A 17,104-nucleotide genomic window follows, 5' to 3' on the forward strand; every position below is an offset into this window, starting at 1 on the left:
CAATTTGTTTCAAAAACAGTTTTAATAACGCTACTCCGGTAGGCTATTTTAATTGTATAGACGTTAATCAGTTTACACACTAATAAAAAATCTCCGTTCAAGAACGAGATGTGTCAGCTCAATTATTCACAAACCAAATCAGTCTCGATAAGAGCCGCTCGACTGTCGTTCAGACTCCAAACTGACTCGTCCGGTGAAGTGGGCGTGTTCGTACAGTAGGTCCAACCAATAACGTTGCTTCCTCACAAACCGCGGTCGAGTTCTTGATGGTTCCGACGTCAGTCACGCGCTTCAAACGGGAGAGCCTTCAGCGAAAGAAACATGCGAGTCAGTGCATGGAACTGAACGAGAACGATTCGTTCATTTCAAAGACTCGTTCAAAAACAACGATTCGTTGACAGCTCTAATTGTGATCCACATATTTTGGACAGTCTTGGATACCGTTTATGCGTTAAAAAAATTAAACTGGCGTTTGCAGAAGACTACAAAGCCTCAGCAGTGGAAACTTTCTAGTCACGGAAACATTGTTCATCTGGGTTCCTGGTTTTGGATCCTTTGCTCTGTCCCAGTCAATGTAGTTTCGGTGGATCGCGGTCCCGTTTAGACTTGGTGTGACCAGAACCGCATTTTTAAAATGTCATGAAGTATCTGTTTTCATAGGCTGGCATCATCTCGTGCGAACCTGCCAACGCCTTTTCTCTCCTTGGCTTCTTTATTCTTCAAGCTGAAGGAAAATTACTAACTTACAACGTCCAGTTTCAAAGGTTCTTATTAATCGTTGTATTAACGTTTAGCAAAATGGGTTGCACGTTAAGTGCTGAAGATAAAGCAGCGATGGAGAGGAGTAAGATGATTGATCGAAACCTGCGAGAGGACGGAGAGAAAGCATCTAGAGAAGTCAAACTACTGCTGCTCGGTATGATACACTAGACTTTCTTAATATCAGTGTTTAAAAACGCAAATGCATGCTATTTTGTTTTTCTGTCGTTTTTTTCTCTTTCACCATCGTTTTCGCGCTTGTCGATTGTTCAGTCCAAAAAGTGAACTTGTCATTGCAGATTGTCATGTTAAAATTTAAGGCGGCAATTAAACTTAAGCATTCATCTGTAAGAGGCTGAAATATTTTAGTGTAGAACAAAGATCGACAGCCTGTTGACCATTATTCAGAGCTGTCGACTAAATTATAAAGTGGATTCAGAATGTGTTCTGTTTGCACTAGTCTTGGCTCAGTGTGCTGTCAAAACATGTTTCCCTTGGAAATCCTCCCCCAGTGTCGCAAAACATCCAGTGAGCATCACATTTTATTACCATATTTAACCTGCAGCATTTGGCTGCTCTGTGTGACATGAGAAGCAAACCCACACACTCACACACTCACAGCAAAACAGTGGAAAGCAATGGTGTGATTATGGCAGTATTCCAGCTATCAAAGCTTGATAAAATGCAGGAGATAATAGCTGATTTGGATAAAATACTGGTGTATTGTCTGTCTGTTAGGTTTGTGGATCCTATGTCGGTAGCATACCAATTTTTAGAGACAGAGGCACCCTTGATAAATGTTTTGATCCATTTAGTTGTATTAATTGCTTCTGTTTGCGTTGGAAAACAGTGCTGAATTAATGAACATAAATAAATATTCTCATAAAGTAGAAAGTGCCTTGTGACAGCGAGGTGGTTCCTCTGAGTAAATCATACTGTGGTTTGTTAAGGAGTGGTCAAATATGGAATGACATTTGTGTTTTCTGTGTGGGATTGTATTCCTTAGGACTGTGATATTTCTCTACGTCCAGATTCTCTGTCAAAACAGGTTAAAACTATTGCGGTAGATTACACAATCTAAGTTATGATCAGCAACTTTGTCTGTTGGTGATGTTGTCAAATTCTTATGTAATGTTTCAGACAGATTAGACTTGGATATCCAAGACAGCATTCCTGTCAGTGGATCAACATTTGTGTGCGTAAAAAAACTACTTTTAGTCTTTTTTTAATGAAGTCATGAAACCCTTCCCTTCTTTGCATTTAAATCGTGCATTGGGTCTTGTTGGGGGGTGGAGGGGGGTTTGGCTTTTTACTCTGGATGTGGAAACCCACGGTATGCTGGAAGTGGGGCGAGCATTTCAATGAGCCGAATATTACACGCTTCATTAAACAGAATGCAGTTCATAAATAAAAGCTGCTCTGAAAGAACTGTCCGAGGACGGCGACTTCTGAGGTTACAGCTGGACGAAGACCAACTTCTGTAGCCTGAGTGCTCACAGTGAACTAGCGAGTCATCCTGAATTACTGATTCTTTTTATACGATCTTGTTGTTTTAATACTGCTGGCAAGATTAGACAGCATGGCTACGTCCCTGTAGGCAAGAGGATTGCAACTGTCTAGCAGAGTTGACTATGGATGAGTTGTAATTAGCATTGCACAATGAGCTCTGAGCTTAATCACACTGTGGAAACTCACTTGTGGCTTTTCCTTTGTGTTCTCTGTGATTCTCCTGACATCAGCAGATTCAGATGCATGAGGCTTTGATGAGATGACTCTACTATTTACTTCTGGCTGAGCTGCAATACAAGTGGGCTGTTTAAAGGGGTACTCCACCCCCCAAAAATAAAATAAATGAACATTTTTTATTTGAATGTTTCTGAAAAAAACGTTTTGCCTGTCAGCTGAGGGATGATTTCTCAATGTAAAATTAGTTTCCGTTTTTGATAACTCCATGATTATCCCACATGAGGATATTGCTCGGTAGGGGGTTTGTCCTCAAGGGTCAGTTTACTGCTCAGTGTAAACCTGCACTATTGAAAATAAATAGCTACATAAAAAAGATATAAATCATAAAGAACGGCTCTGCTCAGCTGGGGTTGATAATAGCGGCCATTTTAACCACACTGCACATGCCACTGCAGCTAACTGTATAATTACAGCAGGAGTAAGACATTTACAACATACCTATTCAAACGTTCACAGATGTGTATGTGGAGATTTTGTGGCTGTGCCGCACAGAACCAGTGCAAGACATTATTCTCGGTTGGCATCCAGACCGTGTGCGGCTCTCGCTGAAGTGACTGTAAATACAGAGCTGTGGTTATCAGGGAAAAGTGTGGAACCTTTGATCTGGGATCCAGTTTGTGTGAAATGAATGAATACATTTACTTTGGCTGATCCCAAATCAGTGAGAACTTAAAAATGTGATCCTAAAATTCATTAATTCATTAATCAATTCATTAATTCATTCCCGTTGCTTGTTTATTTTACTTTGAAACACATTTTCCAGTTTTTAACAGTTCTGCAATAATACATAATGCACTTTGTATACATATTTGATCTGAAGATGAAAAATCCATGTCTATTGTTTTCCATTGCTGATTTTACAGTATGTTAATGAAAGAACTAACCGTGTCAAATGCCAAATGTGTGTCTTCAGTGAATCATTTTATCCAGTTCATACAAAAATGAACATTTTGTCATCATTTACTCACCCTGAAGTTGTTTCAAAACTCAACAAATTTCTCAATAACCTAAAAGAAGATATTTTGAAGAATGTGGGTAACCAAACAGATCCCCATTGACTTTCTTTTTAAGTACCATGGAAGTCAACAGGAACCAGCAACTGTTTGGTTGCCTTGTATTCTTCAAAATATATTCTTTTGTATTTAACATAAGAAATAAACTAATACAGGTTTAAGTCAACTTGAAGATGAGGAAATAGAATCTAAATTTTTGGGAGAACTTCCCATGTAATGTTTCATGCACAAACTGAACTGGTTCAACTTTTTGGGGGGGGTGAACTACTCCTTTAAAAAAATGCAAACCCACATCCGGTTTGCTTACCTGTACACTGGTGGAAAGGTCAATAGGTTTGTGTGTTCTCAATCTGTTTGGCAATCCCAGAACTGATTTTCATGAAAACTTTGTTTGGTTCAGCCATTGGTAACTCATTGACCTTTTACTTGTGTCAATTCCTCATCAGACGTGGCAGGACGTTTTGGCCGTCTCGCTCTCAGCTGCAGAATGCCTGCGGTTCAAGACTCTCAGAAGAAATTTTCCACATGATCCTCTACCCCCCAAGACCCACAGTTATTCCTTCACCATGCTATAATTTGGGCTAATATGGCAGCAAGCCACACCTCAGAAGCAGACATTATTGATCTAACTCTTAATGCGTCCCACAGTAGATTTGCTGCATGTAACCGCCGGCACAAATGATCCTGAAGATTGAACATTTGACCAACTGTAATTGGACTGAATTTTTTTTTGACCAGAAAGCCAAAGGAGGTTTTTTATTCAAGTCATATTCATTTCAATACAAAAATGTAGGTATGTAAAAGTGATTTGTAGGTTACTCCATATCCAAGACATGCTAAAAATGTAATGCATTACCTGCTAAACAGCATATTAATGTAAAGTGTTATGTAAACTACACTAATATTCATTTTACTTGTTAGCTGTGAAGTAAAGCATTGGATTACGTACACGCCATGTGTCCACTGGCCTGTTTGCTGATGTTTGTACAAACATCTCTTTCTGGTGTGTTAGTTAATAAGCCAATTAAATGAGTCATTTGACTTGGTTAAAAAAAGTTCACCTATCGTAGCTCCCGCTGTCCTCACAAACACTTGAGCTGGGGGAACTAACATCACACAGACCTTTCATCTTCAGGGCACTGAATCTCACCGTATGGCAAGCACAACCCGAAATAGAGAGCTCGTTCTGCAGCTCATGCTGGGCTTGTGATGTGGGAGGCAGAGGTTGAAAGCTTCTATTCATCTCATGCAGACCTTCTCCTGAGCTTGTGATGTTTGGGGTCAGGCGAATAAACTGCATTTATCGATTTGCCATATCAACCTCATCAGCTACGTTCTGTGTTGTTTGTGCTCTTTTAGGTGCTGGGGAATCAGGGAAGAGCACAATAGTTAAGCAAATGAAGTGAGTGTTTTGATTTTTTTTTTTAAATCTTTTAATTATCTTTATGCTGATATGCAAGATTGATACTGGTAGTCAATGTTCCCTCTAGTGTTCTCACTCGGCCACCATGATATACAGTATAATGATTAAAGAGTTACATTGAATATAATTATGTTTGAATAATATATATATATATATATATATATATATATATATATATATATATATATATATATATACATGCATATGCATATGCATTATAAATATATACAGTCAAATTTTGGTTAATAATTATATATATATATATATAGAGAGAGAGAGAGAGAGAGAGTTAACATTAATTTTGACAGCATAAAAATGTAATTATTATATGATTATAATAAAAAAAATATGTATAATATAATAATTATAATAGAGATGGCTGTGATGAAAATCCCAGTAGATCAGCAGATTTAGAAATACTCAGACCAGCCCATCTGGCATAAACAACCAGTCATAGTGAAATACACTATGACTCCACGTTCAAAGTCACTTACAATCCCCTCTCTTCCCCAATCTGATGCTTGGTTTGATTAGCAATTTGTGTTACCAAGCAATTAAACAGGTGTACCTAATAAAGTGGCCGGTAAGTGTATACACACACACACACACGCTGTATATATATATACACACACACACACAGAAATATTTGTATGTATGTATATATATGTACCTGTATATATATATACATATGAAGAGTTCATTTGCAAAAACAGATTTTAAAAATGTTTTTATAATTTTTTTATTCTGTATTCCAATTTAAATCAATGAAACTACAGATGGATCATTTTGATTACATAAAAATACCTAAATAAATCTGCTAACACAATAAAAAACATGATTTATGAAAATTATTATTATTATTTTTATTTTTATTTATTTTACAAATAAACTCTTCATAATTAATGAATAGAACATATATAAAAATTAGATGTAAGTAATTGTCATCAAATATAAAATCATTGTACGTAATACATTTTTTAGTTTGTGCAGCACCACCATTAGAATTCATCATGAAGGCCGCCTGTGCACACGGCTTAGAGGGAATATTACTTGCAGTTATAATTAGATCTTATTGATTTAATTGTTTCGTTTGATGTGCAGTACAGTAGATGCATTATCTTATTTGTTTTACTTAAGGATCATCCATGAAGATGGCTACTCAGATGAGGAGTGCAAACAGTATAAAGTCGTGGTTTATAGCAACACTATTCAGTCCATCATTGCCATTATCAGGGCCATGGGCCGCTTAAAGATCGACTTTGGGGATCCAGCAAGAGCGGTAAGATAAATAGATAAAAACATTTTTTTTTTTCGTCTAGACTGTGTAGTGCTGGAATTTGAGTACATTGTTGCTTATAAAATTATTCCCCCTCTGGTCTACCCATAAAGAGTTTAGTACTTGGAAAAATGTTTATTTTTTCAGCCTTCCCAAGACAAAAGTATTTTGGATCATTTATAAAATCACGACGCTATGTACCACCATAATTGGTCACCATTTCTAAATACACTATGAATCCAGTGATGTTTTCCCACAATGTTTTTCACCAAATTAACATGAAAGAATAATATTATATTCAGCTATATGCATACAAATAAATAGCATTATTTACCCACAAATGTTAGAAATAAAAAAAGTTTATGAGAAATGTCATGGAGAAAACATTTTTGATGGAAACAATAAATATATATTTTTTTCAGTTCAAAAAATAAATTATACCTGAATTGAGTACAACAAAATATATAAATATATTGACTATAAATGTAACGTTTTTATTTCTAACTGCTACCACACAAAAATAAAGATCGAGCACAGCTAGTGTAGCTTCAGTCATGAACTTGTGAGGTATATTTGAATCGATCTTCTAATGGTGTTCTGTTTAACATCAGGACGATGCTCGGCAGCTCTTTGTGCTCGCCGGCACTGCAGAGGAAGGAGTCATGACCCCCGAGCTCTCTGGGGTTATCCGTCGGCTGTGGAAGGACGAAGGAGTGCAGACGTGTTTCGTCAGATCACGAGAGTATCAGCTCAATGATTCAGCAGCCTAGTAAGTGCACTTGAGTTTTTGGTTTAACTTTAGCAGATGTTATTTTTACCCATATTACATTTGGTTTATTGTATAATAATTTGTCTCCAGAGAATCATGCTTTTGTTTGAAGTGATTGATTAACAAGAAATTAGTTTTTGGTTTCCTAAATGGAAATGATTCAGGTCGAGGCACAGTGTACAGCTGATCGAAATCCATCTAGCTAGTGCAAACTTGTTCAGCATTTCTTACCTGGTAGATTCCAACTCATTGACTACGGGGAAATTTGTGGCTTTCTGAATTGTACCACTTTTTTCCCTCAGATTTTTCCATGTTTTCCAGTCATTCTTGCACTCTGTTTTTAGCCACTAAGAATGTTTCCAGTGATAATAATCAAGAGCGAAGTTCTTTCCTCTCAGTGAACTCATGCTTTTCATGCAGTGGAACTATAGAGCTGAATCTTCTATCGAGAGAAAAGCCTTGTGCTCCAGTGTTCTAGTGAAATCAGAAGGGTGGGTTGTTGTAATGGAAACATATATACAGTATGTATCAGCAATGCTTTTGGGAACATCAGGCCTGTATTGCAGTGATTCTCATTTTTGCCCCCCCCCACCAATCAGTCAATTACTGTTTATTTCTATAGTGCATTTAAAAAAGGTGCTTTGCACAGCCAAAATGCTTTTTTTAACACAATAAAACACAACACATCACTATCCATTTCAGTGCATCTAAGGACAGTTATATGCAAAAGAATAGAGAGCCTTCTTCAAATGAGTTTTGAAGCACTCAAGATTCACAGGATTTTTTGGGGTTTCCTGAATATGAAAGATCCACCACCATAATCATTTGTTATTCCTACAGTATTAGCAGAAAAGATACACTCCATATGTGAGCATAAGAAACTTCTTTCAAAAACATTTTTAAAATTGTTCCGACCCCACACTTTTGAATGGCAGTTTATGTTTTTATATTATGTCTTCTGTTAAATTCATAAAAAAGGGGTGTTGCTCCAAAAAACATATACAAATATATTAAATATGCACGCAGATCTCAGAACAGGTGCAACCTTTTTAAATGTGTTCCATCCAACTAATGAGACTTTTTATGTAATCGACACTGCGTGATAATGTGGTACTCCCAAAGAAAACGAAGACAAAATAAACAGGTTTTGATTTGGTGATTTGATTTTTTTTTTTTTTATGTTCTTCTAAATGCTCTTTAAATCATCCTGGCATTTTCAGTGTTGTTTTTAAAATGGTTTCAATACAAATGCTGAGTATGCTTTGTCTCTTGTCCAGCTATCTGAACGATCTGGATAGGATATCCCAGCCCACCTACATGCCCACTCAACAAGATGTGCTGAGGACCCGAGTCAAGACCACTGGCATTGTAGAAACACACTTCACCTTCAAAGAGCTCTACTTCAAGTAAGTACCTTTCTCTCTCTCTCTTTTCTTCCTTCCTGATCACTGTAAACTGCTTGTGTCTGCACAGGATGTTTGATGTTGGTGGCCAGCGTTCAGAACGGAAGAAATGGATCCATTGTTTTGAAGGCGTCACTGCTATTATCTTCTGTGTGGCACTCAGCGACTATGACCTGGTGCTGGCTGAGGATGAAGAGATGGTGAGTTTCCATCATCATCCTGAAGTGAGCCCTATAAAACTAAATCAGAATGGCACACTAGTCCGTAATAGACTATAGGGCCAATTCATTTGATATGATGGGTTAATGAAAATATAGTCAAGCATTATAATCACTGCGAAAAGCTACTTCCAGATCTCAGTATTTCACAGGGGATGTTCCATTTGTCCTGGTTGTGTTAAAGTGATTTCCTCATAGCTCCTGGAAAGGGCGCATAGTTTCCTCATGAGACCTAATTTCTTAAAATACACTGACTGTTTTTCCTTACAAGGATGATTTGAGGTTGCATATTGATTTTCCGTCGATTCAATATGCACAATGTTACATTACCCTTGATTCTATTGCGGCACTGTGTTTATAAAATTTTTTTCATATGTACTTTTTGAAAATCTCAGCTCTCACTTGTCAAACCAAGCAACGTCCGAGCAAATGTGAACATTAGTCATGTGGTGATCTCGATGTGTCCACAGAACCGTATGCATGAGAGCATGAAGCTTTTTGACAGCATCTGCAATAACAAATGGTTCACAGACACATCCATCATTCTCTTCCTCAACAAGAAGGATCTGTTCGAGGAGAAGATCAAAAGGAGTCCACTTACGATATGCTACCCAGAATACTCTGGTGAGAACATTGTCTTTATGAGTGAAAGGATATTTAGTGGTTTAAATAACATACATACATACAGTACATTAATATTTTGCACTTAAACTTGTGAATGATGATGCATGGTCAGGAAGAAGGTTGTTTCAGGACAGTAGGCTATATTCAACAATACTTGTATTATTCCTGATAGCTTGATCTGTTTTGGGTTTCAGTCCTGGAAAACATGACCTATTTGAATTATGTCTAAAATTAGGTGGATCTGCAGATAATCAGTAAGTCGTATTTCTACTTGAGCGAGCATCATTATATTGGTACAGCCTTTAGGGCAAAAGGCAGAGTGCATGAGTTATTGCTTGTTTATAAAAAGTTATAAAATGAAGTAGGGACTATGTGAGGTTGAGTTTGAACAGCCTATCAGAGCAGCGGAGCTATTCATCGTCTAAGCACTGTGGAAAAACCTCTGTTTTTTGTCTGCTAGTCATTATCCTTCATGGCTGGGAGAAAGATGTTTTAATGGCTCTCTCAGTCTTTATATTTTACATTAACAGATCTTGGTTTGTCCTCAATGTATTTCATTGAAATCATTCATGTATGAAAAGTGGCACAGTTTATTTTGCCAATGGACTGGACCATTAGCAGAAACTTTTGCCTCACTTAATTTTTCAGAATGATGAATAACTGTTGTTTTTCAAACCTTGAATCACTGAGATGCTTTAATATACTCCTCCAAAAATAACAGAGTATTTTTATTCTGCGCCCTGAATAATCGTGTTATGTCTCGTGCAATGTCTTGTTTATTCTCCATATCCCAACCCGATCTCACGGTAATTCGTACATTTTTCACAAGGTGGCTTATTCTTACGAATTCGTACGAATTCGTACGACCACACTCGTAGAAATTCATACGATTGTTGCCAAATCGTACGTATTTTACGAGTTGCACAATTCGTATGAATTTGTATGAATGACCTACACTTAACCCCTCCCCTAAACCTAACCATTAGACAAATCGTATAAAATCGTACGAGTGAGGTCGTACAAATTCGTACGAATAAGCCACCTCGTAAAATACGTACAAATTGGCCGTGAGATAGCGTTGCATATCCCCACTTAAAAAGTTGCTGGAGTAAGTACTCTTTCTATTTGAAATGTATTTTAGGATGTAATTAATTTATTTCTGTGATAGTAAAATTGAATTTTCAGCGGTTATTACTCCAGTCTTAAGTGCAACATGATCCTTCAGAAATCATTCTAATATTCTGGTCAAAAGACATTTCAATGCTGAAAAAACTTAGTTTAGTAATAAAAAGTTAAAAAAGAACAGCATTTATTTAAAGTAGAACTCTTATGTAATCATTTAAAATTCTTTTTTCTGTCACTTTTTCACAATTCAGTGCCTCCATGCTGAATAAAAGTAAAATAAATAAATATATTTTACACCAAGCTTTTGAACGGTTATGGAAATCACACAAATCTTACACTCATCTCTGTTGTCTGACATTCAGGAACCAGCACATATGAGGAGGCCGCAGCATACATCCAGTGCCAGTTTGAGGATCTGAACCGAAGAAAGGACACAAAGGAGATCTACACACACTTCACTTGTGCCACGGACACAAAGAACGTACAGTTTGTGTTTGACGCGGTCACTGATGTCATTATCAAGAATAACCTCATAGAGTGTGGCCTCTATTGAAGCAGAAGGTAAGTGCAGCGAAAGAGAAAAGGGCCTCCAGAAGAGAATATGAGGAACTCAGTGGAGTGTTTTCACAATGTACTTGTTTTTTTTTCTAAATGTAGAATATAAAAGCATACATATTGAAACCCAAAGACCCCTGGTAATTGTAAAAGCATGAAATGTGGTCCATTGACATGTGTTTCATATATTTTATCATTATTAATAAGACATGTTTTTTTATTTACAGTTATTCGTGGAAGGTTTCAGTGACTGGGTGTTCCTGGTTTTGTCAGTTTCCTCTGTTGGTGAATAAGCGAGAGAGACTTCCTCCCCACTGCATGCACTCTTCACGCTAAATGCAGTACCTATGCCCGTGGACATTTTGTTCCCATATCATTCTTAATGACAATCTGTTATGGACATTATATCTTTGCCACTTCCTTGTAGTCATTATTTTATTGCCAATACAGCTTCATTCTGTTCATTTTTTGAATCCTCTGTAGGTATTACATAAAACCACTATGCATAGATCATAATCCACAATATACAGTAATATGTGTCAACAAACTAACCTCAGTTGAATCAAATATCTTTTTTTTCTTTTCTTTTTTTTAACACAGCAAGATTATGATCTGAGTGCTTTTAATAACAATGGATCAGTTCTTATGGGAAAGTTAATATTTTGCCAGGTTTTTCATAGCAATTACTTAGCTAACTTATACATTTTCAAGTTTGCACACTTCATACTTAAGAATTATTGGTTTATATTGTGTTATATTATTGTCATACCTTTAGTAATTGACAGCTCAGTCACACAGCAACTGTACACTGTTTATTTTTTCACTCATCAAACATGGATCACTTTATATAACACTTTATATACGGTAACTCACTATGATGGTATTTCTAAAAAGTATCCCAGTAAAGGTGTGAACAAAAGTTTTTCTCACAGATACATCTCTGAATGGTTCAGAAACAATGACTCTCTGTATGGTCAAGACCACATGGGAACAAATGCCACGAAAACAGAACACGATGGCCAGATTTGCATTTTTGATGGAGTACAGATTTGACAAGACTTGTTTGATGTGCTTTTGTTTAATCCTGTGGATTTCAGTATTTTTAAGCAAACTGACACGATGTGATCTGGTTTTTAATACCTGTATTTAATATGACAAGTGTTGACATCAAGTCAGATGTTGCTTCCAGAACATACCAAACAGCCAGAGTTAGCTGCATGTGCAAGAAAGATATTATCCATATATTATGTAAAAAGTATGGTATTCCATTTCCGGTACATTCATGAACTCGGTCTGGATTTATGCATCAACCTGTGATTTCTTTTCTATATTACTGTGCATTATTTTATTTAACTATTTCAGCTATTCGAAACATGAAAGTGCAAATGAACAACTAACTTTAATGAGAGCACTGAATCACTAATATGCTAATAACCTGGTTTGTTTAATAATAATAAAACAACTTTTATTGAGTATTATTTAAAATCTGTTTTGTTTTATGCACTTGTCTAATCATATGTAACTCTCCAAAGTATAATGTCAACAATTGCTACAGTTTTGAGAAAATTCATATATTATCAAATTACCTTTGTTTAAGGAAACACATAGTATATGCATAAAAATGATCAGAAAAAGATCTACAACACTTGGGTTGAAAATAATCTTTTAATTTTAGTCCAACGAGGAAGTTGGACTAATAATAATTGCATTATTATTGCATTATTATTAATAATTCTGACTAATAATCATACCAAAACGTATTTCATTTGTCTTGTTTTAATGAGACTTTTTATCTGATCTAATTCTTCAAATGTGTAATTGCCATTTTTGGATCTTTTATATCCTACTATTCCAGTTGTTTCTCTGAAGGTGCCTGTGACTCTAAATATGTATATATGTGTAGTCTCACAATTTTTCAATATCTTTACTACTCATTTCTGCTGTCATGAAGACACCTCTTTTTGATAATATAATACTCTTAGCAAAAAGAGTGTTTTGTACTCTGGTTCATTCAAAATTAGCTCTGATACCAAGGGTCTGTGTTTTAAAATCCCAATTAAAACAATTTAAGGTCAGTGTTTTGAGAAGGTGCACAATTACAGTAGCACTAATAGCCAGCCATTTGCAGCACACGATAGTAATTCAACACCAGCAACCAGTGAAATTGATGCAAGTCTTTATTTCATGTGCCTACATTAACATTCCAGAACATCTCCACGAATTCATAACTCTGGTTTTAAACAAAGCAACGTGCCATTCTAGAATTTTCACTTGTTACTGTAACACTGTATCATAAATATATAGATGTATGTCTCCATATACATTTTATATAGAATCTTTTTTCCTACTCTTATTTACAAAACATACTGCCCTACTGTATTTGGGGCTGAAAAAGAAACGTCTTTCATATATTGTGTGAGCTGGCAGACTTCAAACAAAAGTTTGAATCTCTCAAAAGGAAACCAGATGCTGTACATATAAGAATGTTTCTAATTGCTACCAAGGGATCTGATAGGGCCCCACTTCAGTTTCTTTGATACAGCATCATTTAATTGCATTATATTTACTTTTCTTTTTCTGGAAATGAATGGAGAAAAAAAAAAACATCTAACAGTGAAACCTCTATAAGGTTTAACATTAAACACATTGAGAGGAAGCTTCTCCACAAGCATCAATAACTCATAGCATCAAAAGTCCCCTTTCTTTGGTAATCCTTCTCTCGTCTCTACTAGTGGTTTGACAGGGCAGAGTCCATTAGTCTAATCTGGATCTAGTCTCTGAGGGTTGGTTAAGTTTTTGAGGTTGTTTTTTTGGCCGGGGATCCACTGACCACACTTGACTGCTTGCTGTAGAGTTCACCTTTGTGCCACTGTGGATATTCTTTTGTTACTGTAGCAACTTCGCCAGAGTAAATCCAATCGTGCTGGTGGGGATAGGCAGAAAGATCTGAAAAGAAATGTTTTAAAGTCAATTATTAAAAAAATTATTGTTGAAATTATTTTATAGAACACTCTGAAATCCATCTGCACTGGAAGTCTGGAAGTGTTATGCCATCTAAATATGTTTACTACCATGGACCATGCTGATGTTAGAAGTATAGATAATAAAAAAACTACTACTACTGAAGTGATGGGAGTTATTTACTTATATAATGTTTCGTTTGCATCCAGTGTAGATGGAGTAAGAATCTGCTTTGCAATTTTAGGGAACATACCTTTGAAAAAGTAGATTGTGTTTAGAAGAGACCGCAGTCCTTAAGGTTTTCTTTTATGATAATATCTGTCACAGCGTTGAACACGATCTCGACGTTCTTTGTGTCCGTGGCACAGGTCATGTGTGCATAGATCTCCTTCACTCCCTTCTTCATGTTCAGATCTTGAAATTGAGTCTTGATGTAGTTGCTGGCGTCTTCATATGTGTTTGGACCTGTAAAATCAGGATATTCAGCATCATATTTGCTAGGCATATTGTTAAGACTGTTGTACATTTGTATTTACAGTTCCATTACCACCAAGTGTTTGCTATGAGGTATGATGGTCATACTGTTGAAGATGAAAAATCATTTCATTTATTTACTTCTTATTTACTAATCATTTAATTTATTTACTATTTACTTTATTTATCTTCTGTTGAGAGGAATTTCTGAAGAATATTCTGATGACTATTTCAGTATAATGATGTGATTGACAAGTTACACAATGCAAAAGCAAAATAAAAGATCCATACCAGCCGTAGGGAGCCACACCAGAAGCATACTGAATTTAAATCATGATTCATTATGCACTGGTACCCATTGTGAACAGTTGAATAGTTCATTGAGTTTATTAAAAAATGAAATATTCAAAACAATTATTCATTTGTCTCATGAATGTGCCAAGGAGAGCTACAGCAAGGGCAAATCAAGATTACCAACTTAAATTAAATTACAGTTTAACGGTGGTGTGTTTATTTTTATCGAGACCTCACTCACCATCATAGTCAGGAAAACAGATACTCAGGTGGACTTTCTTGATCTTCTCCTGGAAAAGATCTTTCTTGTTGAGGAAAAGCACAATGGAAGTTGTGGCGAAGAACCTGTGGTTGCAGATACTGTTGAAGAGATGGAGACTCTCATGCATGCGGTTCTGGGGGAAACGTGGAAAATAAGAAAACGGTTATAAGTTGAGATGCACTGGTAATGCTTAATAGAGCAGCATCAAGTCCATCGATTGGTCTCTGTGATATTTGTTCTTTGCTGATTAAAAGATGTGTAAGGACTGCTCTCCCACTCTGCAATGCCATTGAAGAACAATTTGTGGTTCCACAAAGAATGTTTCAGTGAGCAATTTTTAAAAGAACCATTTTTCTTAGTGTGAAGAACATGTTAAGAAAAACTCAAAAGAACCTTATTCCTCTATAAAGAATCTTGTTCAATCAAAAGATTCCATAGATGTTAAAGGTTAAAGATGAGCACTTACCACTTCATCATCTTCTACCAACACCATGTCATAAGCACTCAGGGCTCCACAGAAGATGATGCAAGTCACTCCTTCGAAACAATGAATCCATTTCTTCCTCTCTGACCTCTGGCCACCCACATCAAACATCCTGCAGCCCAGTGAAAAACCATGAAACGGTTTATTCAAAATCCTGGTTCTTTTTACTCTAGTTACACAAGAACCTGAATCTCTCACATGGACAGTGACAAGTTTTAGGTCTTCTTGGGTTTCTTTACACTAGCAATTTTTGTGGATATCAGTTTTTTAACATATAGAGTATGCATAACAGTTGATTCAATAACATTAGCCATGTAAGACACACCTGAAGTGGAGCTCTTTGCAGGGAGAACTGTTCCTCAATGATACCAGTAGTCTTGACTCGAGATCTCAGCACATCCTGCTCAGTGGGGAGGTAGTCAGGTTTGCAGATTCTGTCCATTTCGCTCAAGTAGCTGTTGGAGATAAGCCATACATTTACAGACACACCTTAACTGTCCATTTGCGAAAGTCCTGAAAATCTCCAAAGCATAACAACTCTGTACTGTAGGGGGGTCAGTTTAGGCTTCAAGCTTAATTAAACATACCTGATCAGAAAATCAAGCCTTCAGGATTATTTGTAAACTAAAGGCATGTTTGTTGAAGCAGGGTTTGAACTAAACTCTTCAGGACTGCGACCCTCCAGAAGTTCTAAGCCCTGGTGTACTGCATTCCCATAACACAAAGGAATTATGCCCAATGTAACCACATCCTCAGGTGCCAATGAACTGTAGGTTTTGCTGTCCCTGTTGAGTGTTGTACTCACTATCCAGCAGAGTCGTTCAGCTGGTACTCAGCAGCTCTGTCAAATGAGGCCTGCACACCAGAATCCTTCCATAGCCTCTTGATGACGTCTGCCAGCTCTGGAGGCATGGAGCCCTCCTCAATGGAGTCAGACAGGTTCTGGAGCTTCTGACCATCCTCCTGCATGAGACAAAGAAATGGGGCACTGTTAGCCATCATGCAGTGAGTTATTATTTCTTTCTATTATTTAATTAGTCATGCTAAAAAAAGGAAGTAGCAACATATCTTTTCTTCCTAACTGTGACATAAATCCAAGTGTAATGGATTATCGAAAATTTTAAAAAAAGTAGAACCAAAGACTTGGTTCTATGCATCAGTTGTTGAATTGATTTTAAGATGTAGAGTTTGCAGGGGCAGGGTTTAAGCGATCTACAGTAAATGATTGAAGAAATCTGGTATCAGCAGAAAAAAAGTCTGTCGATTTCGATTAGCCACTAATATACAGTACACCCTTTAAAGGTAAGGAAGGGTGCAAACTTTTGTACCTTTTTTTCTAGAGAGTGTAGATTGTGAACAGTTCATCCATGCATAATGTTTAATTTTTAAAAATGTAAAAAAAAAAAAGGAAAGGAAAGGGTGAATTTTATTTTCATGTCAAAATTGTGCATGTTGTTGTGTTTCATGTGTTTGCGTTTTGTTGGCATGTGAATGTCTAGGCACTAATCATTGGTCTTTTTTTGTTTCAGAGATGTTTTGCCAGACCTGTGCTGCTGGTGACCCATAGTTGATGTCCAACATCTCCATGCCTCTGATGATGGCCAGAGCAGATTGCAGGATGTTGCCAAAAATAATAGATCGAAACTCCATTTGTTCTTCTTTTGTATAACCACCTTGATGGAGAATTCTTGGGGGGAACAACAGAGTGTTTTGATTAA

General features: G+C 36.6%; 1 protein-coding gene and 1 pseudogene across 1 annotated transcript; one reads left to right on the forward strand and one right to left on the reverse strand.

The window, feature by feature from the left end:
* The first annotated feature begins 247 nt into the window (after window positions 1–247).
* LOC113107576 (guanine nucleotide-binding protein G(k) subunit alpha) lies at window positions 248–12,384 on the forward strand. The gene is made up of 9 exons (XM_026270187.1): window positions 248–916; window positions 4,878–4,920; window positions 6,079–6,220; window positions 6,829–6,986; window positions 8,264–8,392; window positions 8,460–8,589; window positions 9,078–9,231; window positions 10,719–10,917; window positions 11,139–12,384. Exons 1-8 carry the CDS (start codon window positions 799–801, stop codon window positions 10,907–10,909), a joined length of 1,065 nt encoding a protein of 354 aa, XP_026125972.1. The 5' UTR covers window positions 248–798; the 3' UTR covers window positions 10,910–10,917; window positions 11,139–12,384.
* A 147-nt stretch (window positions 12,385–12,531) lies between these two features.
* The window catches only part of LOC113106817 (guanine nucleotide-binding protein G(t) subunit alpha-2-like), a 4,818-nt pseudogene continuing 245 nt past the window's right edge, over window positions 12,532–17,104 (reverse strand).

Source organism: Carassius auratus, chromosome 8, assembly GCF_003368295.1.
Source record: "Carassius auratus strain Wakin chromosome 8, ASM336829v1, whole genome shotgun sequence".
Lineage (NCBI taxonomy): Eukaryota > Metazoa > Chordata > Actinopteri > Cypriniformes > Cyprinidae > Carassius > Carassius auratus.

Bases quoted from the DNA above. Each gene is read 5' to 3' on its own strand.
- LOC113107576 (XM_026270187.1), top strand. From the start codon at position 799: ATGGGTTGCACGTTAAGTGCTGAAGATAAAGCAGCGATGGAGAGGAGT. The intron at 917-4,877 runs GTATGATACACT...GTGCTCTTTTAG, and splicing joins AGTCAAACTACTGCTGCTCG to GTGCTGGGGAATCAGGGAAG. The intron at 6,987-8,263 runs GTAAGTGCACTT...TCTCTTGTCCAG, and splicing joins CTCAATGATTCAGCAGCCTA to CTATCTGAACGATCTGGATA.